This window comes from Ceratotherium simum, chromosome 26, assembly GCF_057802395.1.
Source record: "Ceratotherium simum simum isolate JZ-2026a chromosome 26, ASM5780239v1, whole genome shotgun sequence".
NCBI lineage: Eukaryota > Metazoa > Chordata > Mammalia > Perissodactyla > Rhinocerotidae > Ceratotherium > Ceratotherium simum.
In genome coordinates, this window is record NC_141925.1 from 42520388 (window position 1) to 42547711 (window position 27324).

At 47.9% G+C, this 27324-nt stretch overlaps 1 protein-coding gene across 2 annotated transcripts in view; it reads right to left on the bottom strand.

The window, feature by feature from the left end:
• POR (cytochrome p450 oxidoreductase) overlaps nucleotides 1–27324 on the bottom strand; it is a 71663-nt gene that overhangs the window by 24643 nt on the left and 19696 nt on the right. Inside the window, exons 2-3 of one of the 2 annotated variants that reach the window (XM_014796536.2) lie at nucleotides 26839–26897; nucleotides 10814–11005 (exon numbers count right to left, since the gene is read on the bottom strand). In XM_014796536.2, the coding sequence (XP_014652022.1) occupies nucleotides 10814–10992 (179 nt within the window). In that variant the 5' untranslated portion in view covers nucleotides 10993–11005; nucleotides 26839–26897. Of the gene's footprint in view, nucleotides 1–10813; nucleotides 11006–11764; nucleotides 11783–26838; nucleotides 26898–27324 lie in introns of those variants that run through there. The other variant, XM_087417718.1, reaches the window with a different exon arrangement.

Sequence of the window (27324 nt, forward strand, 5' to 3'; positions counted from 1 at the left end):
TGGGCAAAGCAGCCCCAGAGTTTTGTGGCAGAAAGCTGATGGTTTGGAAGAGCTGCTTCTGGTGAACACAATGTGGTTCACTGGAGCTTCAACAAAAAACAGCAGCTTCCTCCACCGGCAGAGGCCAAGAAAAGAAAACCAGCCACGCCGGACTGCAGCGGGGACGCTGCCTGCTGCCTCCCGTAACAGCTGGCCTTCGGCAGGTGGGAGGGTAAAGCAGGCATGGGAGGCCACAGGTCACAGACAAAAAAGGGAATGGGAACTACTATTTATTGAGTGCCTAGTGTATGCCAGGTAGTATTCAAGGAGCTTTATATTTTAGTTCATTTAATTCTCCCCACGCTGTGACGTGGGCAAGGATTTCTATCCCCTTTTGACTGCTAAGGAGAGTGAGGCTCGGGGTGAAGTGGTGACTCAACTCCAGGCCTGTGAAAGTCCAGGGCCACAGCAGCCCAGCACCCAGGGTTCGTGTCTGCTCCCACAGAGCTAGGCTGCGCCTCCCCTGGCCCACCCTCTTGATCAAGGCAGAGAAGCCCCGGTGTGTCAGAGCACACAGCACAGCCCTTCCCAGGGATCCTCAGTCCTTGTCATTTAGGGGCTCTGAGGCTCCAGTGGGCTGCTGTTTCCCTCATGGACCCCCCACCCACCCAGCCTTCAACATGCATTCATCAGCATGCAGATCAGAACTCCACACCATTCCGGGGCCCAGGCGGCCTGCCCTCCCAACACCACAGGAGAAAGAGGCTCTCTGGCCTCTCTCTTCTGAGCCCTAAAGACCACTGGGCAGTGACTTGGGCCAGTCCGTTATCAAGCAGGGCTAGTGCTATTGCGCAGGAGAGTGAAGAGAGAGACTGAGGTCCAGGGAGCTGCTCAGGCATATTCAGCCCATCAGTGAGAGAGAGAAAAAGCCACAGCCTCTGACACTGGGATGACCTGGCTCTTGGCACAAAATGGCCCTGCCAGCACGTGCAATCAAAGGGGAAAGAAAGGGGCGGGGGGCAGCCCCATGGCTTAGCGGTTAAGTGCGCGCGCTCCGCTGCTGGCGGCCCGGGTTCAGATCCTGGGCACGCACTGAAGCACCGCTTCTCCGGCCACGCTGAGGCCGCGTCCCACACACAACAACTAGCAGAATGTGCAACTATGACATACAACTATCTACTGGGGCTTTGGGGGAAAAAAAGGAGGAGGATTGGCAATAGATGTTAGCTCAGAGCCAGTCTTCCTCAGCAAAAAGAGGAGGATCAGCATGGATGTTAGCTCAGGGCTGATCTTCCTCACACAAAAAAAAAAAGAAAGCGAGGGAGAAGGGGACAACAACAAGGCCAGGTGGGGGGCTGGCAGGACTGAGGGCAAAGGTGTGGGAGAGAGGCCCTGGGTGAAATCTCGCTCTCACGCTTATTAACTCTCAGCCTGGGGTAAGGTGCTCGCCTCTCCTCCAACTAGCTTTGCTTTTTGTAAAAGGGGAACTGGAGAACCACATTTTAGAAAGCCCTGGCACAGGACTGCTGACACCTCTGCTCTTTGTGCCCCGCTCTCTTCTGTACCGCAGGCCCCCATCAATTCTCGCCAGTCAATGCCAACGCCTCCGGGTGACCTTCCTCCAATCCACTCCACACTGCTCTTCAAGGGACCACTGCTCTCAGGACCCTGCCCTGGTACAAGTCCTTCTGTTGGCTCCCCAATAGTGTCAGATAAAACCCACCCGAGGACGGCCTGAGGCCCTTAAGATCCATCCCCCACCTCCTCTCTCCTGTCTCAGCTCCCTCCATGACCCCCGACTCCCTTCATGACCCCCAACTCCCTCTGTGACCCCCAACTCCCTCAGTGACCCCAAACTCCCTTCATGACCCCCAACTCCCTCTGTGACCCCCATGACTCCCTTGGTGACCCCCAACTCCTTCATGACACCTGATTCCTCAGTGACCCCCTACTCCCTCAGTGACCCCTAACTTGCTCGGGGACCTACACTCGGGCTCTACCGAGATGCACCTTTCCCAGAGCAGGCCCTGCTTGTCCTTGCCCTGAGCTTCTGCACACACACCTCTTCCTCAGCCTCCCAGACTCAGTTTGGGGGCAGCTCAATCCTGACATACGCCCCGGTGGAAGGGCTCCTCCTCTGCATTCCCACTGCCCCAGGCTGTTAGAGCACTTGTCCACTATACCACCCTCACATCCCCAACTGCACGTGAGCCCCTGAGGACTCTGCTTGTCTCTGCACCCTGGTGCCGGGAACAGAGCTGAAGCCAGCAGCACAGAGTGACGCTCAGCGAAGCCAAGAGGTCCACTGACACTCCCCTGCAACGCTTTCCCAGATAGGCCACCTTCGAAGTTTTGGCAAAACCACCCCAATCTCTTCAGGGCACAGGAAAGAAGGAAAGGCAAGGGAAGTCACTCTGGGGTCAGGTGGCCGCAGAAAACCTGCCCTGTGCCTGCAGGGACAGTGTGACTATCCTGAGCCTGTTTTCTTGCCATTTCCACAGTGCTGGGAGGCTTCAGACACTGTCCACTCTCTGCGTCCACAGAGCCTTCTCCTTGTGCTTTCCTCTTTGTAAATCTCATTTGTGTTTCTGTTTTCACACTTGGTAGAGCCAAGGGCCTCTCCAGAGAAAGGGTGACCCTGAACTGGATGTGGAAGGAACTCGAGCTCACTTTCTCTCTGTCGGCACACAAAAGAGAAAGATAGAAATGATGCCGCAGCCTTGATGCCTGGCTTTCCTGGCCCTCCTGTTGAGAGCAAGCCCCCGAACAAAGGTCACGCAGAAAAACGAGCTCTTTTGCGGCTTTTCAGAAGCAACCCCCAGTGGGATGCAGACAGCAAACTCTAGACTGTGGGAAACTCTGAGAAACAAATGATCTGGTTTCTTCAACAAAAATGCTGCAAGGCAAAAACAGGGACGGCAGGGAAGCCCAGGAATTAAGAGAGACTGACGCTACGCTGAGAAGCAGCCAGGCACAAAAGGCTGCACCTGCATGTTCCACTTGCATGACGCTTTGGAAAAGGCAAAATTACAGGAACAGAAATAAGATCAGTGGTCGCTAGAGGCTGTGGGGGACCAACTACAAAGGAACCTACGTGGGAGGAGCTCTTGGGGGCGGTGATGGAGTGTTCTATGTCTTGATTGGTAACGCTGGTTACACAGCTGCATACAGACGTCCGGACTCACCAAACTGTACACTTAAAAAAGGGGAATTTTAGGGGCCGGCCCAGTGGTGTAGTGATTAGGTTCACACACTCCGCTTCAGTGGCCCGGGGATCGCAGTTTCGGATCCCGGGCATGGACCTACATACTGCTTGTCAAGCCACACTGTGGCGGCGTCCCATATAAAGTGGAGGAAGATGGGCACAGACGTCAGCCCAGGGCCAGTCTTCCTCAGCAGAAAGGAGGATTGGCAACAGATGTTAGCTCAGGGCTAATCTTCCTCACCAAAAAAAAAAAAGAGAATTTTACTGCATGTAAATCATACCTCAATATACCTGACCCCCCAAATTATATCTCAATATACCTGACCCCCTGAGAGACAGACATAAGATTTATTAATCAATTGCAGTGTATGGGTCTTGTTTAGATCCTGAATTTTTGAAAAACTGTTAAAAAAATTTCTCAGTCAGGCAACCATGACCAAATGCTGACTGAGTACCCGATGGCGCTGCAGCTTACTGCTGGCTGTCAGGAGTCTCAGGACGGCACTGTGTTATGTTTAAAAAGAGGAGTCCTTGAATTTTAGAGGACCAGAAATATTTCTATGTTTTCCTAAAATTTTCCTATGAAATGATATGATTTCTGGGAATTGCTTTAAGATAATCCAGAGCAGTGGAGAGGGGAAGGAAAAAAGACTGACTAGAAGTGGATAATGTTAAAACTGGGGGCTGGGTGCACATGAGTTCACTCTCCTATCCTCTACACTTTGGTGTTTACTTGAAATGTTCCATAATAAAAAGCTTTATTTTCCTTTAAAGTACTCTCAGGTGCCAGAAGTGAAGCAGGGTGCAGGGGAGGCCCCTGCGGTGTTTCTCAGGGCCGCAGGCCTCAGACGTGCGCACAGCAGACAAGGGGCACGGTGGCCTGGGCTGGCTGGGCGGTGCACGCCCCGTCTGGCAGAGTGGCCGCTGCTTAGCTCCAGCCACTGCTGGCGGGCATCACTGTGGGCCTGGTGTGGCAGATCCTCTGATTCTTTTCAAAAGAAGCTATAAGCCTGGGTTTTTATGTGAAACTGCCAGCCTTTTCAAGGTTCTAATTAAAAAACTTTAAAATACTGTGTAAACCCAACCCAGCCTGTGGGCCAGTTTGCCCTAGAGGCAGCCATACATATAGATTTAGCATTTATTAACTCAACAGCCATTCCCTGAGTAGCTTCACTCTGACAGGCCCTGCGCCAAGCTAGGGATGCAGGCAGGATCTCTGTACCATGGGAGGCAGAAATACAATTTCCCATTCAACATGAGGGGTGCTCCACGCAGAGTATTACTACACGTGGGGGCAAAGAGGGGCCCCGGAGCTTCAGGCTCCCTTCGATCAGAAGCTGTGGAACACCCTGTCCAGAGGGACAAGCGGAGTTGAAGGCTGCAGAGGGAGCGGGAGTGGACATGAAGAGCCACTTTAAAACTATTATTAAGAGAACGTGCTGCCTGTAACTGCTTCTCCTTACCAAGTCTTTAATTGCTATTATACACAGTTCAAAAGACCTCCCCTGGGGGATAAACTATGTTTGTGGATTAGAAGGCTCAACACTGTAAGATTAATTTACAGATTTGATCAATCCCAACTAAAACCCCAGCAGGTTTTTTTTTATTTGTTTGGTTTTGGTGGACACTGACAAGCTGATTTTAAGTTATATGGAGGGGCCGGCCCTGTGGCTTAGTGGTTGGGTGCACGCGCTCCGCTACTGGCAGCCCAGGTTCGGATCCCGGGCGCGCAACGACGCACCGCTTCTCCGGCCATGCTGAGGCTACGTCCCACATGCAGCAACTAGACGGATGTGCAACTATCACATACAACTATCTACTGGGGCTTTGGGGAAAAAAAGGAGGATTGGCAATAGATGTTAGCTCAGAGCCGGTCTTCCTCACACACACACACACACACACACACACACACAAAAGTTACATGGAAAGGTCAAGGGCCCCAAAAAGCCGAGAGAAGCCAAGGTCTTAAAAGAGAAGAACAAAACTGGAGGACTTAGCCTACCAGATATCAAGTCAAGAGTGACTATAAAGTCATGGAAAATAGAACAGTGTGGGATTGGTGAAAGGATAGTAAACAGATCAACAGAGTCTAGAAATCGACCACCATGTATACGGTTGCCTGATTTATATCGAATGATGCTGAAGTGCAGTGGGAAAAGAGTGACCTTTTTCAATAAACGGTGCTGGGCCAAGTGGATACCCAGAGGGAAAAAAATGAATCCTGAAGCACCTCACACAATTCGCCAACGCCAAACCCATTTCAGCTGGAAGGCAGATCTAAGTTTAAAAGCTACAACAAGGAAGCTTTCAGAAGAAAACATAAAAGAACTTCCTCATGACCTTAAGATAAATAAAGATTTCTTAAACTGGACACAAAACCATTAACTGTAAAGGTTAAGGTCAACCAAAAAGTTGACAAACTGGACTAGGTTTAAGTCAAGAACTTCCGATCATCAAAAGACACTATTAAGAGAGTAAAAAGGCAAGTTACAGAAGGGAGATCATATTTGCAATACATTTATCTAACAAAGGACTCGTATCTAGACTATAAAGAACCCGGACAAATCAACAAGGCCGCTAACCCAACAGAAAAAAATGGTCGAAGTCCTGAACAGGCAGACCCTCACAAAAGATATCTAAATGGCCAGTAAGCCTATGAAAAGGTCACTGGTCATCAGAGAAACATAAATTAAAATACACACCTTCACAATCCCACCAAAGAGGGCGCTGCCACCCCCACACGTGACAGGGTACTTCTCCGCTCTGGGCCTCAAGTTGACCATGACAGCCAGTCAAACTCCCACTCCACCAACAGACTCAACTGAAACGTCACCTCCTCTCCAAGCCTTCCCCAGTCCCAAGTCAGAGCCCAGCCCTGCCTCCTGGGTCTCCCTAACTCTCCACATGTTCGTTCGTATTCCCGCACAGGCCACTCCAGACGAATCTATTCACATGACTGGCCTTCCTACGGGACTGGAAGGCGGGGGCTCCATTTTACTGATCTGTCTGCACAAAGTATTATATAAATGTTGGTTGGACTTGGTGAATCCCAGGATGTTAACCAGGATTTTCAGCATCACCCCAGCCCCACGCCGCCCCTTTTTACCAGAGAGGCCAAGGAGCCGTCGCGTGCTTCACCTGCATTCCTGTCAACATTCCAGGCCCACAGTGTTGCTCCTGAGCTGGAACTCTGCCCGGAAGGAGACTTAGGGCAAAGTCCACTCTGACTGCTGTATTAAACCCTCTCCAATCCCCGCCTGGAGGGCAAAGGCTATCTCGAGTGTCCTCCTGGACTGGTGCTCATCTAGGCCCAGAGAGCACGCTCTCGGCTCCAGGACGCTGTCTCCAGAAAGGTCCACAGGTGCCATCTTTGTCAGTCATTCATGGACGGGGCAGCAGAGAGAGCATCCGAGCTCCTGAGGTTCTGAAAGCCAAACCTAGACTGGTGGTGAGGGCCCCAGAGGCCAGCACACCTGGGGAGATTCACCTGCGCACACGGGGGCTCCTCCTGGACCCCCTCACCTAGAAGTCCAGGGTCGGGGGGACCGCAGATATGTTTCCTGGGCCTCTCTGTTATTCAAAGTGCTTGCTGGTCAGACTACAGTTGGTCCCACTGGTTTGGTTTTTTAAAAAATATCCAAGCCCAAAGGTTTGGACAAGGCATCTCAGGTGGCTAAGGCCCTAAAGGCCTTAAAACCCCAATTCTAGAAGCTACTATAAATCATGATGAGAATTCCTGGTACAGCCCTGGGCCACGTCCAGTCCCCACACTAAGATCTATTGCCCCCACTGACCTGGTGGGTAGGGGAAGCTCTGTGCTGTGGCAGGGATCGTCTGTGCTCACTGAGAATACAAGCGGTCAGGGGCATTGACATGGGATTACAGTAGGAGGTTCGGGCCTGTGGCTCAGCTGTATCAGCTAAGGGACCTCTCTGAGCCTCAGTTCTTTCATCTTTGAAATAGGGATATTAACAACATCTTAAGAGCCTGAGGCAGTGTGGCAAAGTGGGGAAAGCATTGGTTGTGGAGTTTGCAGATCTGCGTTCAAAAGCCCACTCTTATCAGTTAGGTGGCCTCAGGCAAACTCCCCAGTCACAAACACCTCAGTTTCCTCATCTGCAAAATGGGGTAATAATGTCTTCCTTGAAGGGCTCTGGTAAGACTAGAGATGATATTAATATTGGGGACAAAAATAATAATATGTACTATTTCAGGGCTCAACATGCACCAGGACCTAGGCAAAGAGCTCTACGATTGATTACGTCATTTAATTTACAACCCTATGAAGTAAGTACTGTTGTTATCTCCACTTTATAGTTGAGGACATCGGCTTCAAAAGATCAGGTAATGGCAAATGTCACTGGCTAAAACGTGGTGGAGTTAGGATCCAAACCTTAGTCACCCAGCTGTGGGGCCTGGAATTTAACCACTGCACCATAAATGCTCCCCTGTAGAGCGTGCACACAAGACCCGGCCACAGCAGGTCTTCACCGTGACATGACGAGGGATCAGGGGGGGTTTGCAGAGTGTAGGACACCACACATACAGGGCTAAATGTTATGATTATGAAGAGGGAAATGCAGTTTCAACATCCTGGCAAAGGGAAACAATTAGGATCTACAAAATACAAGTGCTCCCACATATGGGAGTTTTATTTCAAGTCCATCTTGCAAGGCCAGGGAGATGATGGGGAAAGGGCGCCTGCACACACTCCCACAGCACACCCAGTCCCCCATTCGGGGCGGGAGTAGGGGGGACACCTCCATTTTACAGACAAGGAAATGCAGGGCCCCTGTGAACTGGGACCTGGACACTGGTCCCCTTATCTTGAGTACCAAACTTTTTCACCAAAAACACTTCCCCACACCGGGAATGCCCCTGGATCAGCCCCAAGTGAAACAGGCTGGACTCCAGCTCACCTGCCATCCTCCCTCTGGCCCTCTGCTGGCAAAGCCATCTGGCCTCGGGCTGTGGACCACCTTAAAGGACCTGCATAACACCACCTCCCACAGCACACCTTCCTGCTCCCTGCAGCAGGGGAGTTCCTCCTTTCCTAGAGCGCCTGACTACAGCCGCCAGGTCTCCCCTGAGAGCGACGAGGCCACCCACCCCCCTGGCACATGCTGCTGCCATAAAGAGGCCCTGATTAGATGATGCACGTGAAAGCATTTCATAAGCCACTTTTAAAAAGAACCTTCACCATCCTGGCTTCTCGGCTTCTTTAAGGTAAACACCTTCTCTGTACTCTTGTAGCACCTAGCCAGTGCTTGGCACAAAATACATTCCAACACAGACATGAAGCAGCTACCACGTGCCGGGAACGGTGCTGGGTGACGTCATAAACATCACCTCAGGTGACACTCACAGGAGCCTGTGAGAGCGGGGTCCTTGCTTCCATTTAGCAGATGAGGAAACTGAGGCAGAGAGAGGTTAAGGGTCTAGCCCAGGACCCGCCCAGCACTAGGCTGCAAGCTTGATGAACAGGGGACTTCCTCTATTTTATTCATGGCTATCTGGGACTTAGAAGGGACTCAGCAAATATTTGCTGAGTTTTTTAAAATGTAAAACAAATATCCCGTCAGTGGTACAAAAATTGTATTCCGTGAATATTTGCTTTAAAGTTTGAAGACGGTAACTTTTCTAGGAGAGAAAACTGTTAGCAAAACTGGAATAGGGAATTAGGACTTGACGTGAACCCAAATGCTGACCCCACCCAGCCCGGGAATTCTGATCTGAGTACGGCCCATACCCTGCACCTGAGCCCTGCTCCTTGCAGAATTCGGGGAGCCCCTCAAGGACAGGGCTGGGCCCTGGGGTTCTCTCAGCACAGGACCTGAACTGGCAGACCCCACTCAAACCTGCCTGCAGGCCTCTGGAGCCTGAGTTTGGGGTAAAACACAGCCCATAGTAAATGCCAGAACATCACCTGGTTGCAGGAATGACAGGGAACTCAATCTTGAGGACATAGTGGGGTAGTCACTTAGTCACACCTCCAACATCATTTTCTCATATCTAAAAACCATCTGTACTCTCATTTCCTTAATATTTTTCTTTAAACTAATTCACCTTTTTACTTAAACTTTCTGAAAAGGAAGCTTTATGGAAAATTTAAAAAATCAATAAAATAAAAGGAAAATTGTTAGTAAAGATGAGCTGGATACTGTCTGTGATATTGTGACTTATAAAAAGAAATATATATTTGGTCTTTGTCCTGTTTTTGGAACCAACTCCTAAAACCCTTGTAATTTCCTAAGTGATAAGAGTGATAAAGGTGTCTTCTCTTATTCAGAACCAGCCCCTTTCCACCACACTGGAGTTTATGTTAATAAAGTGACTTTTGGAAAGCCTCTAAGGATGGGGCTGGCAGCCAAGGGAACCAACCTTGTGAGAGGGTTGGAACTTTCAGCCCCATCCTTGACCTCTGGGGAGAGGAGGGTGGAGGCTGAATTAATCCCCAATGGCCAATGACTGAATCAATCCTGCCTATGTAATGAAGCCTCCATAAAAACCCAGAAGGGTGGGGGGTTTGTAGAGCTTCAGGGTTGCTGAACAGTGGAGGTGCTGGGAGGGCGGCAGGCCCAGAGTGGGCACGGATGCTCTGCACCCTTTCCCCACCCCTTACCCTGTGCATCTCTTCCATCTGGCTGTTCCTGAGTTATAACCTTTTATAATAAACTGGTCATCTAGTCAGCAAACTATTTTCCCGAGTTCTGTGAGCTGCTCTAGCAAATTAATCAAACCTGAGGAGGGGGCTTATGGGAACCTCTGATTTATAGCTGGTTGGTCAGAAGCACAGGTGACACTGGACTTGTGACTGGCGTCTGAAGGAGTCGGGGGGCGGGGCAGTCTTGTGGGAGAAGCCCTTAACTTGTGGGATCTGATGCCAAGTCCAGGTAGACAGTGTCAGACCCAGCTGGAGTCCAGAGAGTTGGAGGAGTGCTCGGTGTGGGAACACTCCCCACATCCGGTCACAGAAGTGGCCGGCGTGAGTCTGGAGTAGAGGAGAAGAACAGTTTTCCTCTTGCTGCCACTCCCCAAAGCTCTAAGCTTAAGGTTGCTCTCTTCATTTACAGGAGAAATTAGCAGTGTCAGGTCACGAGGACATATTAGCCCCAAACTGGCACCCTCTCCTGGTCAGTAACGGAAAGGACTGCAGGACAACTGCAGGTAACCACCGAGCCATCCAGGCCCGTGCCAGCGGCATCTCTAGGCTCCCATCTGTTCACAACACGGCAAGATCGCGGGCCTGCAGCACAGATTAACTGGGTGCCAGCTCCAGCTCCACCTGTGCACGTGACCCTGGGCAGCACCTGAACATCCCTGAGCCTCAGGTTATCATCTGTACAATGAATGTGCCTTCTACTCTGAATGGTCCCTGGGAAGGTGGAACAAGAAACAGACAAAAAGGACCTTGTATACTCCCAAGTGCTCTGTAAACATAAGGGATGATTACAGTAGATTTGAAGCATAGTCTACCAATCAAGCAAAGCCCAAAATTCAACCCAAATGCTGCAAGGAACCTTACGTCTCTCTTGGCTGGCTACTCCTGACCGAGGCCCAAGTACAGAACACTGCCTGGACAGACATGCTCTAGAAGCCGAGAAAGAAGGAGACTGCAGCGTCACTTACGTTGTTTGAATTTTGGTGAACTCAGGGACTTCATCTTTTTTCTTTCTGAAGAGGAACCAGTAGGTCAGGAGACCCACAATGAGTGAAAACAGAAGCACGTCCGTCATGCTGAAAAGAGAGACTTCTTCAGCTACTGTCTCAGACATGGTGGTGCTGGCATCCATGTTGGAGTCCCTCATGTTGATCACAAAACTGTCAGGAGAGAGAAATGACAGACATCAGCAGGGAAGAGCAGGGTCCACCTAAGGCCTGCTGGGGAGCCCCCGAAAGCTCCAGATGGGTCTCGATGCCCCAAGGGCTGCAGCAACAGGCAAAGCACTGGGGGCAGGAGCTGCTGGCTCAGCGAGGCCCCCACCAAAACACAGCTGCGGCCTTGGACCGGAACTAAAACAGCAAGCGGCCCTCATGGTGTCGGCCCAGCCCAGGGTGTACCTTGCATGCAGGCTACAGCTGGAGCCAGGACTGGGCCCCCTGCAAACAGAGAGAACGGAAGCCACAGATACCCAGTGCCATTGAGCATCCTCAGCCCCATGAGGACACAGCAGAGGGCTGGTTCCACACGAGAGAGAGGGCCACTTCACTACAAACCCCTTCCCCAAATGTAAGGCAGGCCTGGGTTTGCCCCACACCCTGCATATTCCAAAGGTCTTCAGGACTGGCCCTTGGATGGCACCTGGGAAATAACCTGTGAGCCCTTGGAATATGCTGCCTGATAAGAGTGTCTCTGTATACCTCAGACCTTGGGCCACGCAGACAGTTAATGCCAACACTGTAATTTAGGGCGAACTCCTAGGGCTCTGAGTCACATTGTATCAGCTCCACCTCTGGGGCGCTGGAGACTGAGTAGTAAGTTTAGAGATGTGGGCACTCCCTGCCTACAAGACGGACTCCCAGTAAAAACCCTGGACACCAAGGCTCGAGTGAGCTTCCCGGGTTGGCAACACTTCATACCCGCTGCTGGGAGAGCAAGGCACTGCCGTGTGACTCCACTGCAAGAGGACAGCTCGAAGCTTGTGCCTGGTTTCTCCTGGATCCACCCCACGAGGCCTTGCCTTTTGTTGATTTTAGTCTGTATCCTTCTGCCATGATAAACCATAACTGCTTTTATGAGTTCTGTGAGTCCCGGTGAATCACAGAAACCAGAGGCTGGTCTTGGGGACTCCCAACACAGCAACCTAGGTAGTTCCCTTGAAAGATGCTCAGCAGTCCTTCCACCATTGAAACCTGGCAGGTAAGTAGAGCTCATATGAGTCAGCAAAGGCCTAGGGGAGAGTCCTGAAACCTCAGCAGTCACCTGCGCCTCCTATCAGTGAGGCTGGGATCCATATCACCCCGTTTGGCAACCACTACTATGACCAACTGGCTTGTTTTCGCCACGACCATGGTCCCCAGACTCAGTCAGGAGTGCCTAGTCATCATATCACAGCGGCTCAGGCAATGGGAGATTGCTTCACATCTGGCTTCCATTAGCTCCAGTGCCTCCAGGAAACCACAGGGCCGGCCCCCCGCAGCCAGGTCAGCCTTGCATCAAGGGCTCTGGGCAGCCCATCCGTTCTGCAGCCTGGTGGGAACAGGATGTTCAGAACAGGACTTCAAGCTTGGTTCTTTGTTTTGTCATTAATCTGGAGTGCTTTTCTACCGGCTGAGTTCCTGAGGTAATCTCAACTTAACCTCTTTTGATATGCAACCATCAAGGACAAACTTAACTCTAGTGCCCACAGAGAGTACTGTTTATATTTAAGTACTAACTTATAAACACATTTAATATTTATTCGATGTCAGTCATGTCTTTCTATCCAACCCTGTCAGTGTCATCTGTCATGCCCACAAGCCTTCTGTCAGGCTTCCACAAGACTTTTGGGAGAGAGGACCTGCTGAGATGGAGCCTGGAAGGACCTGTACCACAGAATCATGATGCGCAGACACATAGAGCCCGGCTGGAACCAGCTGGGGGCTGTGGTCTGGGCTGTGCTGACACAGGAAAGGCCCCAGCTGGTATCCCTCACAAAGCAAGTCAATGGACATCGCCTTGTCCCACCGCCCTTCCGACTCAGGGTGCCGGGCCCCCTTTACTAAAGCTCAGGAAGTTACATGGGTGTTTGTGGACAAGCTGACTGCACAACTCAGAAGAGAAAGGTTATTCCTGCAGCTGGTTTCTAAGGTGACAGTGTCCTGGAGAGCAAGGGAAGTGGCACATCGGCACTCACACAATCCCATTCTAAGAACATTTGGTTCAAGCCACCCAGACCACTGCACCTGACTCCTAATGCGCCGTTCTCCACACAGTAGCTAGAGGGATCCTATAAAAAGTAAGTCAGATCTCATCACCTCCCTAATCAAGACCCTCAAATGCCTTCATGTCATACTTAGTGAAAATCTAAAGTCCTTACCGGGTCTACGAGGCCCACATGGTTCAGCCCCTGGATACCACTCCCACCACGTTTCTTACTGCTCTCCCCTTTCCCCACACCTCACCAGCCACAATGGCCTCGTTGCTACCCCTCCAGCCTCCAGGCCTGCTCCTGCCTCAGGCCCTTTGCACACGTTAATGCTGTTGCCTGGACTCTCTTCTTCTAGTTATCTGCAGGGTTCTCTCCCTCACTTCGTTCAGGTCTCCATTCAGATGTCACCATCTCGGAGAGACGTCGCTTCGCTATAGTATCTGGTCACTCTCCCTCCTCTTGCCTCCGCACAGCACTGAGCACTTGCTACCTGACATTATGTTATACATTTTTTCCCACTGGCCCTCTCCCCGACTCCAGGGTCAGCCCACAAGGGTGGAGATCTGGCTTTGTTCACAGCCTGGCAGATAATGAGCACCTAACGTCAACTTGCTGAATAAATGGACACAGGATTCTAGATAGCAAAGCGTGGGCTGGCAAAGCATGGCATCCGATAATGGAGCGGTTTTATAATCTGAAAAGCACAATACAGACACATCATTACAACCCAACTTGTGAGGCTACATTCCCTCCTCTCCACTCGTGCTCTGTCCACCAGCTGCACTTACTGCGTCTCTCAGCATCGCAGGCCTCTCCCTTTGAGTTCAGAGTAAGGACTCCATGGATTCCTGCACCACTGTGGACACGACCAGGCGCTGCCCTCTGGGAACGTGACTGACTCCCTGCAGCAGGGAGGGGTGGGGCTCAGGCCCTGGGGTCCCCACCAGCACGGTGGACGCTGCCAGCGTCCAGACATGGGGACCAGACATGGGGTCCCAAGAGAACTGAGGACGTCCCCGACAGCTCTGACTCTGAGCCATAAAACTTGAGATGGACGGGAGCTGCGGAGGAGCAGTGGACAGGACCCAGTGATCATTTGATCCGAGGCCTCGATCTATAAGGGGGGCTTGGAGGCTCCATGGGGGTGAGCAGATCACTCAAGTGGCAAAACTAGGAAGGGGCCCCTGCTTCCCAGGGGAGGCTGTCCTCAGTACTCATCTAAGGAGAAGACTTATTGGACATGTGTCTCTCCCCCACTCTGCCGTGAGCTCCTGAGGGAAGAAAAGTCTTGGTCTCGTAGGCACCTTTGTACCTGGCCTGTGATGGGACGGAAGGACTGGCAGGCTGGCAAGAAGGAAGTCAGCCTGGGAGGAAAAACCTTAACCCTAGGCTTCCTTCCCATCTAGGATAGGAGCAGTGTGCCTGGGGTAGAAGCCGTGAGCAAGCTGATTAACCATTACGATGATCTCACTTAGGCCACTATTTTCACAGTGAGCACACACAAACACCCACCCATCTCTCCAGCCTGCACCTCTGTATCCCTGCCCTAGTGCCTTTACATGTGCCCAAAATGCTCTTCGTACTCTGTCTGCAGACCTCACCTCAACTGTCACTTCCATGGGCCATGTTTCCCTGGCATAGTGCTTGGTACATAATTCAGTGCTCAATAACCACCCAGGGAATGAGTGAAGGGCGTCAGCGAACACATTACGACACACGGACTCTAAAATCCGCAGGAACCAATAACATGAAGTGTGCAGACTTAAAAGAAATTGGGGCTGGTAGTGTGCCCATTTGCCAATCCTCTAGACAGAGGTTCTCAAACTTTCTCAGCTCATGGAGCCCCTAGTATCTCAGTAAAATGTTCATGCTCGGCTTGAACATGCTCAACCCAAGAAACACCTAACACTTCCATTTATGAAGGAGGTAGGTCTGAACAATCACTGAAACCCCAGCTTTGCAAAGACACAAAGTCATCAAAGGAAAGTGGAAGCTCTAATGTTGAAACCGTGAACCACCCCAAGCGAGTACTAACGTGGACATGTGGGGACTTTCATGGCGTTGGGAAACAAGGCCCCTCTGGGAGTTTGCTGTGGCGCCCTGAGGCAACTCGGCACAGTCTGGGAACCCAGACCCCACGACACACAATCACGCTCGTCCGCTGAGTGAGATATGTTGATGGGGAAATTTTGGAAGTCCTGCTTGACGAGTGTGCTCCATTTCACGTGTGGCAGGGTGACCACGAGACAGTCATCTGAGGTCCCCACAGGCATTCCAAGGAGACTTTGGGAGCCCTGTGTGATCTTTCTGCCCTGGAAGGGTCTTCAATCTGTGAGTCGTTTCTTCTTTCCACATTTAGTGGAAAGGAGGAACACCGGACAGCGCAGGGCTCATGGGGGCCAAACGCAACATTTGTCAGCAACAGGAAGGAAAAAGATGAAATGGACATGAGAAAATAGAAAGAGTAACCTCTTAATAGACCAGGCTCTTGCCACAGCTCTGCCACCAGCTGGCTGGGACTCCAGGCAAATCCCTTAACGGCAGGAGGCTTTGATGTCCTCATCTGTGAAATCAGGCACAGAAAAAGGGGTATGTCCAAAGGCTAGCCAAGTAGGTCTTCCCCACCCCAAAGACAGCAGATCTGATCTTTGATCTTTTATTACAAATTAATCTGTACATTAGTTTTCATTTTTACTATAAAAGACAATGTACACACAGAAAAGGGGATATAAATAGACAGGTATTTAGATAGATGCTATTCCTCCTGAATTTCAACAGCTGGCCAGTTCCCACTGATGCTGAGGGCCAAGGGTAGCAACTCCAGTCCTGGTGCCAGAGTGAGCAGGCAGCCTGGCACACTGCAGAGCAGGGTGGACAAATCACTGGCCACCGAGGCAAGGGGCACTGGCCCTTTCACTAGCTTCTGAAAGGGCAAATAAGGCAAGAATAGAGGGCCCTTTCTCTGTCTGATGTTTACACTTGGAGCGTAAAGTCACCCTCCAGGAAGTACCTGAGGCTTTGCAGTCACTGTACACAACTTCTGGTCAGTAAACACAACTGATCAACCGATGCAGCACTGACATCCGGGTGAGCTGGTCACCTGAAGCAGCAACAGGCAGGAAGGAGGCAAGCAACTGATTTAGTCAGCCCCTTTGGCATGCAAATCACCCAGCAGCGAACAGTCACTGTCACCTTGCGGCAGCCCAGATGAGGGTTTCGTGTCTGTCCCTCAGCTGCAGTGGGAACAGAGTCTGCTCAGGTTCACAGACCTCTGCCAAGGGTTAGTGGCTTCAAGATGAGGGAAAGCAGTGAAGGAAACAAAGCCTCTTCTCGCCTAATAACTCATCCTCCAGAGACCGAGAGATGCTCAGGGGAAAGTACCTCCCTGCCAAGGCAGCCTGCTAAAAAGCAGTGCTCAGAAGAGCAACGGGAACAGACTCCCCTCTAGCTGGAGTGTCCACAAAATTTATCATCCAAACCAAAACATGGCTGGTGTGGCATTCTTTGGGGTTGGGGGTTTATCCTGTTTGGGGTTCACTCAGCTTCTTGAACCTGTAAGTTTGAGAACTTTTCAGCCATTATTTCTTCAAATACTTTCTCAGTCCCGCCCTCCTTCTCCTCTCCTTCTGGGACTGTGATGACTGTGTTTTATTATGAGTCCCACAAGTCCCTGAGGCTCTGCTCAGTTTTCAGTCCAGCTTCTCTCTGCTGTTCAGACTGGGTAATTTCTCCTGTTCTATCTTCAACGCCACTGGTGATTTCCTCTGTCTTCTTCATTCAGCTGTGAAGCCATCTACTGAGTGTTTTCATTTTCGCGACTGTATTTTTCAGTTCCAGGATGGCTGTCTGGCTCTTCTCTATACCCTGTATGATTCCAACACCTGCGTCATCTTGATGGCGGCATCTGTTGATTGTCTCTACTCATTCAAGTGGAGATTGTCCTGGTTCTTAGTATGGTGAGTGATTTTTGATAGTATCCTGAATATTTGGGGTACGATAACATTTATTTAATCTTATTTAAATCCTCTCTTTTATCAGGCCTCCTCTGCCACCATGCTGGTGGGGGATGGAGGGTGCCAACTCACTGCTGTCATTCGTAGGCATATGCCAACAGTTACGATGCCATGGGGAGGCCAGGCGTGGGGAAAATAGAGCTCTAAGGAAGAAGAAGATGGTCCAAAATGGTCAATGAAGGGGCACCCAGGGGCCAACATCTGAGCTAGGCAGTGAAAAACCACCAGTCAGATAAGGGAGATAAGAAAAGTTCCAGAGACAAAGCACATAACAAGGTCTAAACCATGAAAGAGCAGTAGCCTCAGAAGCTGGTGTGACTCAAGTGTGGTACGATGGGATGTATTTGTATGTGTGGGTGTAAGGGTGCTGAGTAAGAGACGAGCCTTGTAAAAGAGACCAAGGCCAGTGTATGAAGGGTCCAGGAGCCCTCCCCCTGTCTAAGGTCTTTGGGCCCTGGGCAGCCGGTGATGACAGAGTGAGGGTGTGGCATGATTAGAACTATGCCATAGGGTGGTAACCCTGAGCAATGGTGCTTACACCCACAATACCTATTAATACCAACATGGAGCCTTGACCAAGGCATCCTAGACTAGAACATACTCAGGCCAATGATCCACAGCAGATGCTCAAATGCCCCCAGCTGACAACCTTTCCCCCAAATAACAGGGCTTATGGGTGTGATCTGGAAACACATGACTGCCATTGTGCCTGCCGCAATGATGTGAAAGAGGAAAGCAGCCAAGAAAACTGGATCCGTGAAAGCATGACTCGGCGAGAAGCAGGCAGAAGAGCTAGCATGACTCAGCACAAATCAAGCTGACAAAGCCCCACAGGGGCTGACCACTGGAACTGCAGCTGGTTGTGGAGCCACGCGGGCTTGTTTTTATCAGCCCCTCTGGGGCCTTGCCCACTTGGCCTGAACTCCAAGTGGGGTGAACCCACAGCTTCCCTAAGCCCCTGGCAACTTACTCCAGGGCATTTGGTGGGTATAACTTAGTAACGTTATTAAAAGTTAACACAACGCAATTGATGGGCACAAGATACTTCACAGGAGTTCTGAGAGATAACAGAAAATATATATATTGGTCTCTGCCCCCAGTTCCTGGCACAGAGCTCCTAAAATCCTTCTAATTTTCTGGTTCATAGGAGTGTCTTTTGTTTTAATGAGGCAACTCTTAGTAGGCTCCTGGACAGCTCCTGAATGAGGGCTGGTCACCAGAGAGATAAAGCCATGATCAGAAGCTTGGAACTTTTAGCCCCATGCCCCATTCTTTTGAGAAAGGAGAGGGGCTGGAAATGGAGTTAATAACTGATCATGCCTACATGAGGAAGTCTCCATAAAATCCCAATAGTACGGGGTTCAGGGAGTTTCTAGGTTGGTGAACACATCCACACACTGGGACGGTGACTCACCCCACTCCCTGGGGACAGAAGCTCCTGTGCTCAGGACTCTCCCAGACCTTGCCCTATGTATCTCTTCATCTGGCTGTTCATCTGTATCCTTTATCATACCCTTTAATAAACTGGTAAACATAACCATTTTCCTGAATTCTGTGAGCTAGTCTAGCAAATTAATCAAACCCGAAGAGGGGGTCATGGGAGCCCCCATTTATAGCCCATCAGTCAGAAGCACAGGTGATGCCCTGGACTTGCAATTGGCATCTGAAGTGGGAGCAGTCTTGTGAGACTGAGCCCTTAACCTGTGGGATCTGACGCTACCTCTAGGTAGACAGTGTCAGAACTGAGTTAAATTGTAGGACACCCAGCTGACGTCACAGGAAATTGCTTGGTGAAGGAAATCCCACCACATCTGGTGTCATAAGTGTTGTGAGTGTGGAGTAGTGTGAAAGTAAAGGAGAGACACAGTGGGAAGGACTGGAATTTTCTAACACAAGTTCATACTGGTTCATCCTCCTGACCACTCCTTTGCCTCAATTAATTTTGAATATAAATATGGAAAAGAGAAATACAGAAAGCCGGAGGACTTGCCTTAGTTTACCTAAGTTCTGAGCAGACCAGTTCTGATGTCTGCTTCGGCCTCTAGTGCATCAGCAGGAATAAGGGGTGACAGTCTGATGAGAGGCCCCGGAGAGCAATCAGAACCCTGCCCCAGGCAGGGCATGGTCACACGGCACCTCTGCGGGGCAAGCCTAGGGCACAGACGATGATTCCCCCTGCCCCTTTTACAGAAATGGGAAGGGGGTGGGCCAGTGCCAACACGGCCTCCCAAAAGCGAATGTGCACCGAGGGCTCATTAACAGTTTCCAACGGGCTCTACACTTCACATCAAAGACAAACTGGAATTCAATCAGAAAGAGTCCCCAGGATGGAGCGGTCCCTAAAACATGTCACATGAGAAACAGTACAGGAACTGGAGAAGTTTACCCTAAAGGAAGATTCACACCCTTCTTTGGGTAGTCAGAAAACAGAAGAGGAAGAGGCCCCCCTGGTGCAGAAGTGGTGCCTGGTAATGGAGGACAGAGATTTATACATTGTCCAAGAAGAACTTTCTGACAAAGGTGCTTGGAAAGGGAGTGGGCTGCTGTGAGGCGTGGCCCCTCATCACTGGAGTTGTGTCAACAGAAAGCTGAGTCATCTGGGTTTACTGACAGAGAGAATGCCTGCCACGCCAGGGGCCTGGGACACAGACCCACCAAATAACATCCATTAAACTGAACTGGCTGACTGGTGACAGTGCCAGGGGGACAACTCCAAGTCTCTGACCTGAGTTAATACTTAAATACTAAATCCTGGATCTCTTTCACTGAACCTTGAAACACACACAGAGTTCTAGTTCCTGTTAAACAAGAGCTCCAGAAAGCAAAGGCAGACAAGGGACACAGCGATCCGTGATCCCCCGGCACAGCCTAAGGACTCAGGAGGGAGAAGGAGAAATAGGGGGGCTCAGGGCAGACCTCTGAAAAAGGCACGAAGGGGGAAGTACTAACTCTTTTGATTAAAAAACTCGTCCCAAGAACAGTCTGTGCTTCACATAGAGCCAGGCTTTCAGCTTTAATGAGGGAGCATCTTCAAGAATAAGTGAGCCTCCCCACTCCCCCAAGCATACCTCTATCACATTAGTATTGTGTCTTTTCAAACCTGACTCAGTCTGCACAGACACAAGATGCTGCTCCCTGATGGGACTCTCACTGCTCCTTCTGGATTTGAGAGGGAGGACTGGGCCCAGGTACCTGGACATCCATTTGTGCCGAGTGATTCCAGCCTCTGCCTGCACAGCCTCCAGCAACGGGGGACTCATCACCTTCCGGGCTAGTGTCACCCTGCTCACATGTTTATGCTGAAGGATGAAGAGTCAGGCCAGAGGCTGACCACCCACAGAACTGTTTCTCTCTCTTGAGTTTTCCTTCATTTTTTCATACATAAATATATTATACACACACATATACATACTCACACAGAAAGCAGATAAAATGTATTCTATTTTGTAAAACATTTTTTTCATGTTGCTAGAGGATCCTTTATAATGATTTTATATTATATTTCATGTATATCTATTCAATACATTTTCTTTGCCCAAAAGTCCACTGATTTGATGTACCATTATTTACTTAATTACTTCCCTATTCCTTATTTATCAAAATATTTTTGATCACTTAAATATATATGGGCACGAGGGAGAAAAGATGAGAAAAACAGGGCCCTACTGTGCAGAAGTTCAAAATCTGGTCCATGAAACACAGAAAACACTGCAGTCAAATGTAAGAAATGCAATAAAATAAACGTGTACAAAGTACTGTGGGGACAGAGAGGAAGAAGTGAATAAGTTGCCCCAAGGAAATACTTCAATACTTCAAATACTTTGTGGGGGGATACTCCACAAAGGGGCAATTTTAGCAGGGTTGTTTCTAATTTCTCACTTCGCTAAATGGCAGTAGCAGTGGCTGCCGCCTCTAAGCAGGTACTGGGCCTGGCACTTCCCGGGTGTATGTTAATATTTCAGCTGCCCCACTCTGAAGTTATTCTCATCTCTTCCTAGACGATGAGATCAATCTCAGATCAGTTCAAGTGGTCTGTGTGAGGTCACACAGCCGGCAAGCAGTGCAGCTTGAACTAAAGTGTGTGTCTGTTTCTGAAGTCCATTCTGAGTTCCTGCCTCAGCAATATTAATAAAAGCATCTTTAAACAAAAAGCTTTTCTCTTTAAAAAAATCCTTAAATTCTCAACGAGATTTGAATTTTTATAACTCTTGATACATACGTTGCCTTCGAATAGGATCAGCCTCTAGCCAGACTGATCAGGAAAAGAAGACATAAATTACCAATATAGGGAATGAAAGATGGGACATCATTAGATTCTACAGTAATTAAAAAGATAACACGGGAAATTGTGAACAACATCATGCCAATATTTGATAATTTAGATGAAAGACAAATTTCTTAATAGACACAAACTACCAGAGCTCACCGAAGAAAAATAGATAACCTGAAGAGTTCTCTAAAAGGACTCAAATTAGTAGTTAAAACCTTCACCAAAAATGAACACCAGGAGCAGACAGCTTCACTGGTGAATTTTACCAAACATTTAAGGAAGAAATAATACCAACTCTATACAAACTCTTTCAGAAAATAGAAGACTTCCCAAGTCATTTTATGAAGCCTGTATTACCCTGATACTGAAATCAAACAAAGACAGCACAAAAAAAGAAAACTATAGACCAACATGCCTCATGAACATAGATGTAAAAATCTTCGAAAATATTAGCAAATCAACGGGCCAGCCCCGTGGCTTAGCGGTTGGGTGTGCGCGCTCCGCTGCTGGCGGCCCGGGTTCGGATCCCGGGTGCACACCAACGCACCGCTTCTCCGGCCACGCTGAGGCCACGTCCCACATACAGCAACTATGAGGATGTGCAACTATGACATACAACTGTCTACTGGGGCTTTGGGGGAAAAATAAATAAATAAAATTTAAAAAATAAAAAAATAAAAAAAATAAAGTTCCCACCGTGATTTGGGAGAAGAATGGGAACTTAATTGTTAATTAAAAAAAAAAAAAAAAGAAAATATTAGCAAATCGAATCCAGAAATATATAAAGGATACTACACTACGATCAAATGGAGTTTACTCCAGGAATACAAGGTTGGTTTGACATTCAAACATCAATATAACTCATTGTATCAACGAGCTTTTAAAAACCCATATAATCATCTCGAGATGGAGAGAGAGCATCTGACCAAACTTAACATCCACTTATAATGAAAACACTCGGTAAACTAGAAATAATAAGGAACTTCTTCAACCTGATAAAGAGTCATGGATATGTTATTATAACAATAATAGCACACACTTCACTGGGTTATTGTGAGAATTAAATAAGCTGAACTTAAAAAGGGTTTAGAACAGTGCCTAACATAGATTATGTGCTGTAATAAATATAGCTGTTACTACTATTAAAAATTCCAGGGGCCGGCCCGGTGGTGTAGTGGTTAAGTTCCCGTGCTCCACTTCGGTGGCCCAGGGTTTGCAGGTTTAGATCCCAGGCACGGACCGATGTACTGCTTCTCAAGCCATGCTGTGGTGGCGTCTCGTATAAAGTAGAGGAAGATGAGCACGGATGTTAGCCCAGGGCCAGTCTTCCTCGGCAAAAAGAGGAAGATTGGCATCGGATATTAGTTCACGGCTGATCTTCCTCACACACACACAAAAAATTCCAAATGATCAGAAGTAAACAAGAAAAAAGTATTAAGTACTCACAGCTATGAAAAAGAACGAAACTACTGCTACCCACAATAACACTGATGAGTCTCAGACATAATGTTGAACAAGAGAAGCCAGGCATAGAAGAGTGCCAAGCATTTATAGCTGAACTTTAAGAATAGACAAAAGTAATCTATGGCAATAGAGGCCAGAACAGTGGTTACCTTTGGGTCAAGGGTCATGCGTAGGAGGAGACACAAGGGAAGCTTCTGGCATGGGGGACAATGTGCAATATCTTGATCTGGGGTGGTAGTTACAGGGAAACTTATCTATGTAAAAATTCATCAGGCTGTATATTGAAGATATGTGCACTTTACTGTGCAACAGCATGTGTGCTATGGCCCCAGTGATGTAACAATGTTAATGTATGCATATGCATAAGATGATACCTGAAAGGATCATCACAAAAACATTATCTCAGAGGTGAGATCTTAATTTTTTCCCACTTCTTTATTTTTTATGTATTATTTGATTTTTTTTAAAACATGAGTGTGTGTTATTTACCTAATCAAAAAAATATTTTTAAAGCTGTTTTCTAATGGAAAAAAAAAATGCCCAAGCCCTTGGGTCCAGTGATTCTCTTCTTGGAACGCGCCTCTCACTGGGCCCAGTGACGTGCTGGCTGCCATGCTGGTTGCCATGCTGCTTGTAACAGCTCCAAACTGGACGCTTATGTTTTCAATTCCAAACAATGAATGCTATGCAGCAGTTAAAAAATAATTAGATGGAACTGAAGGTACTCTCACTGAAAGCCAGCCAAAACATATTAAATAAAAAAGAGAGTCATATTCTCATTATGAAACTATTAATGAAATAAAAGAAAAATTATACATTTCTCCATAAAAATGACCCCAGAGGATATATACAATAACAGTAATTTCCTCTATGGAATGTCTAGAACATGACTGGGATGGTGGGTGTGTAAAGGGACCTTTGCTTTGTCTGTCCTTTGATAATGAGATGGCTGATATTCACGTGTTATTTCTGAAATTAAAAATAAGTCATGGGAGCTGGATTTCTTGCTGTTGAAGAAGGGAGTTACAAACATGGAAAGAGAATGGGGAATGAACGCTGTGGTGCTGGACTGAAATTGGAGGTATCAGCATGCACAATGGAGTTTTTAATATATGAAGACAGATACAGAAATGTCTACGTGTTTGTGTGTATTTCCTAGTTTTGTCTGCTGAGAGGGCTTGGAAGTAATGATATCCCAGTAGCAAGGAGCCATGTAGCACCCAGATCTTGGTTTCTAAACACCATTCTCCATCAAAAGGAAGCAGGGCACCTTAGAGAAATGGCTGACTCCAGAAAAGTAGTGAAAGAACTTGGATCACCTTGCTGTGCCAAAGAGTAAGGAAGGGCTTGAAGAATGACAAGGACATGTCAAAAGGACATGTCAAAAGGACATAGGAGTCTACCAGATGGGGTTCCCACTGGCCAAATCTGGGACTATTTGAGCATCAAAATGAATAACATTAGTGACAGATTATAACCCATCGGATAAAAGAATAACACATGAGCTAACAGTTACATAAATACACAAGTGAATAAACACACACGTGGGGGAGACAGGAAAGCTCTTCAGTACAGTAGCCAAATAACAGATGCAGAAGGAATGAAAGACCAAGAAGTCACCAGTCGGCAACCACCACGCCATAACTGTTTCAGACAAGAATTGTCAGTGCTAAAACTTGTAGGTGAAAGTCTGGGCGAGAAACTTACTGATGACATAGGGAAAAACAGAACTTTTCAGTGGGGAACTTGGCTGACGCCACAAAACCAAGCCATCAAAGTTAACAACTCCGATAATGGGACAAAGTGACATCATCTGCCACCTGATACGGCGCTCTAAGGACACAAAGCCATTTCTGTGATGTTCTGCCAAAAATACATAATCTGAATCTTAAAACATCAGACAAATCCACAGTGAGGGACATTCTACAAAGAAATGGCCTGATCTTTTGAAAAATGTCAAGATCACAAAAGACAAAGAAAGACTAAGGAACTGCTCTAGATCAAAGGAGGCTGAAGACTGGTTACAATTAAATGCACTCTTGGACTAGGAAAAAAAAAAGATTTTTCTTTTGCTATAAAAGACATTAGCGGCAAAATTTGAAAAAACTCTACATTTAGACAATATAGTGTATCAATGTTAATTTCCTGATGTTGATTATTGTGTTATGGTTATCTAAGAAAATATCCCTGAATTTTAGAATATAGACACTGAAGTACTTAGGGGTAAATGAGCACCATGTCTGTAACTTATTCTCAAGTAGGTCAGGAAAAAAATATGTTTAAAAATATATACATATATATAGAGAGAGAAAATGATAAGGCAAATATGATAAAATGTTAATGTTTGGGGAATCTGAATGAAGAGTATTCACGAATTCTTTGCATTATTTTTGCAACTTTTCTATAAATCTGAAACTATTTCAAAATACAAAGGTAAAAATATACAAAATTATTGAAGAAAATATGCTAAATTTAAAAACATGAAGTTAAAGAAAACATAATCCAAATACTTACTATTTGTTTTTATTCTACCTGTTTTTTACGTGTATATTATAAAATATATTTATTTTTAACATTATTGGTTTTATACTACATATAATTTTGTCCTGCTTTTTTTATTTATTAAATTGCGAATATTATAAACTGTCAAATGTTATTCCAGCCTATGAATACAGTCATTTACTGGCTATTTTCACTATTGTAAATAATGCTCTGATAAACATGATGACTGATCACTTTTCAAGATACATCTTCATGGGGCCGGCCCGGTGGCACAAGCAGTTAAGTGCGCGCACTCCGCTGTGGAGGCCCAGGGTTCACCGGTTCGGATCCTGGGTGCGCACCGACACGCTGCTTGGCAAGCCATGCTGTGGCGGCGTCCCATATAAAGTGGAGGAAGATGGGCACGGATGTTAGCCCAGGGCCAATCTTCCTCAGCCAAAAAAAAAAAAAAAGAAGAGGATTGGCATCGGATGTTAGCTCAGGGCTGGTCTTCCTCACCAAAAAAGAAAAAAAAAAAAGATAAATCTTCGTGCACCTCTGATTATTTCCTTAAAATAGAGTTTCTGAATTTATCTTGGAAATATTTCTGAGTCAATGGGAATAAATATTTTTAAGGCTCTTGACTTATTGTCAAATTATTTCCCAAAAAGAAATTCACTTTCACCATTTCTCTGCAGCTTTCCCTCTGTAAGACACACTGCTAACCTGGAGAGAAGGGAGCTACTCCACAAAGCACTGTGCTCACAGAAGCCTGTGAGGGAAACAAGTAAAAAAAAAAAAAAAAACCTAAATACTACAAGAATCTTGGGCCGGCCCTGTGGCTTAGCAATTAAGTGCACGTGCTCCGCTGCTGGCAGCCCGGGTTCGGATCCCGGGCGCGCACCAACGCACCGCTTCTCCGGCCATGCTGAGGCCACGTCCCACATACAGCAACTAGAAGGATGTGCAGCTATGACATACACTATCTATTGGGGCTTTGGGCGGAAAAATAATAAATAAATAAAATCTTTAAATACTACAAGAATCACTAAGCACTCCAGGGAGGCCATGACAGCTTGTCCAGAAGGAGGGGCAAAGAGAAGAAATGGGAGAGATGGATGCGCAGACCAGACAGGCCCTCTCAGCGATGGAAACCATCCCCAGTAATCAGACCCTCAGTGGTATAAAGCGGGAAAAGTGTGCAGTGGGAGGCGCTGACCCCGGGTCGAAACTACACACCAAGCTGAGCACCGCAGCCTGGGGATATACACGTTCCACCTGCTGCGAGTCACGCATTCCCTGCTCTGGAGTCCCCTGAGCCCTCCTTGGGTGTGAGGGCTGGAGGGGAGACTGTCGAGGCAGGGCAGTGGGTAAGATATGGAAAGTAAGAATCAGAGTCCTGGGGAGGCACATCTCAGTCATCATTTACACACGATTTATCTCTGAAAACAGATCACAGGTTTAAACTCCTTCTGTCATGATAACATTTACACACACACTCCTCATACACAGGGATCTTGAAATCTCTCTGGGCCTCAGTTTCTTCATTTATAAAATAGAGATAATACTACCTACCTCACAGGGGCTGCTGCCAGAATTTTATTTCAAGACAATTGATGTGCCTGGTGTGACACCTGTGTAAGAAAAAAAATTGTTAACCATTGTTCCGTTTTGTGCATAGCGTACTGGGCGGGCTCAAAGCAGGAGAATGTAGGTAAGTGGCAGAATACTTCAGCTCTGGCCCTTGGAAGCCAGTCTAGGTGACTCCCAAAGGCTCCTGGATTTCCTTGAGAGTTCAGAGAAATGTGATCTGGAGAAATCTAAAAGCTCTGGGGAAACAACCTTTTCTTAGGGGAAAGTAAGGGTCTGGGTTCTGAGGTCTAGAACTCCCAGTCTTTCCAATCCTGCCTTTCAGGGAACCTGACCGATCCGAGGATTTGCCCAGAGATGTGCCTCAGGCTGAGTTGGAACTGGAGGGACCAGCAGCCCTCCCTCACCATTGTCCCCCGACCAACAGGAGTATGTTGAGTCTGAATGCATCATCTTTCAACCATTCTTGAT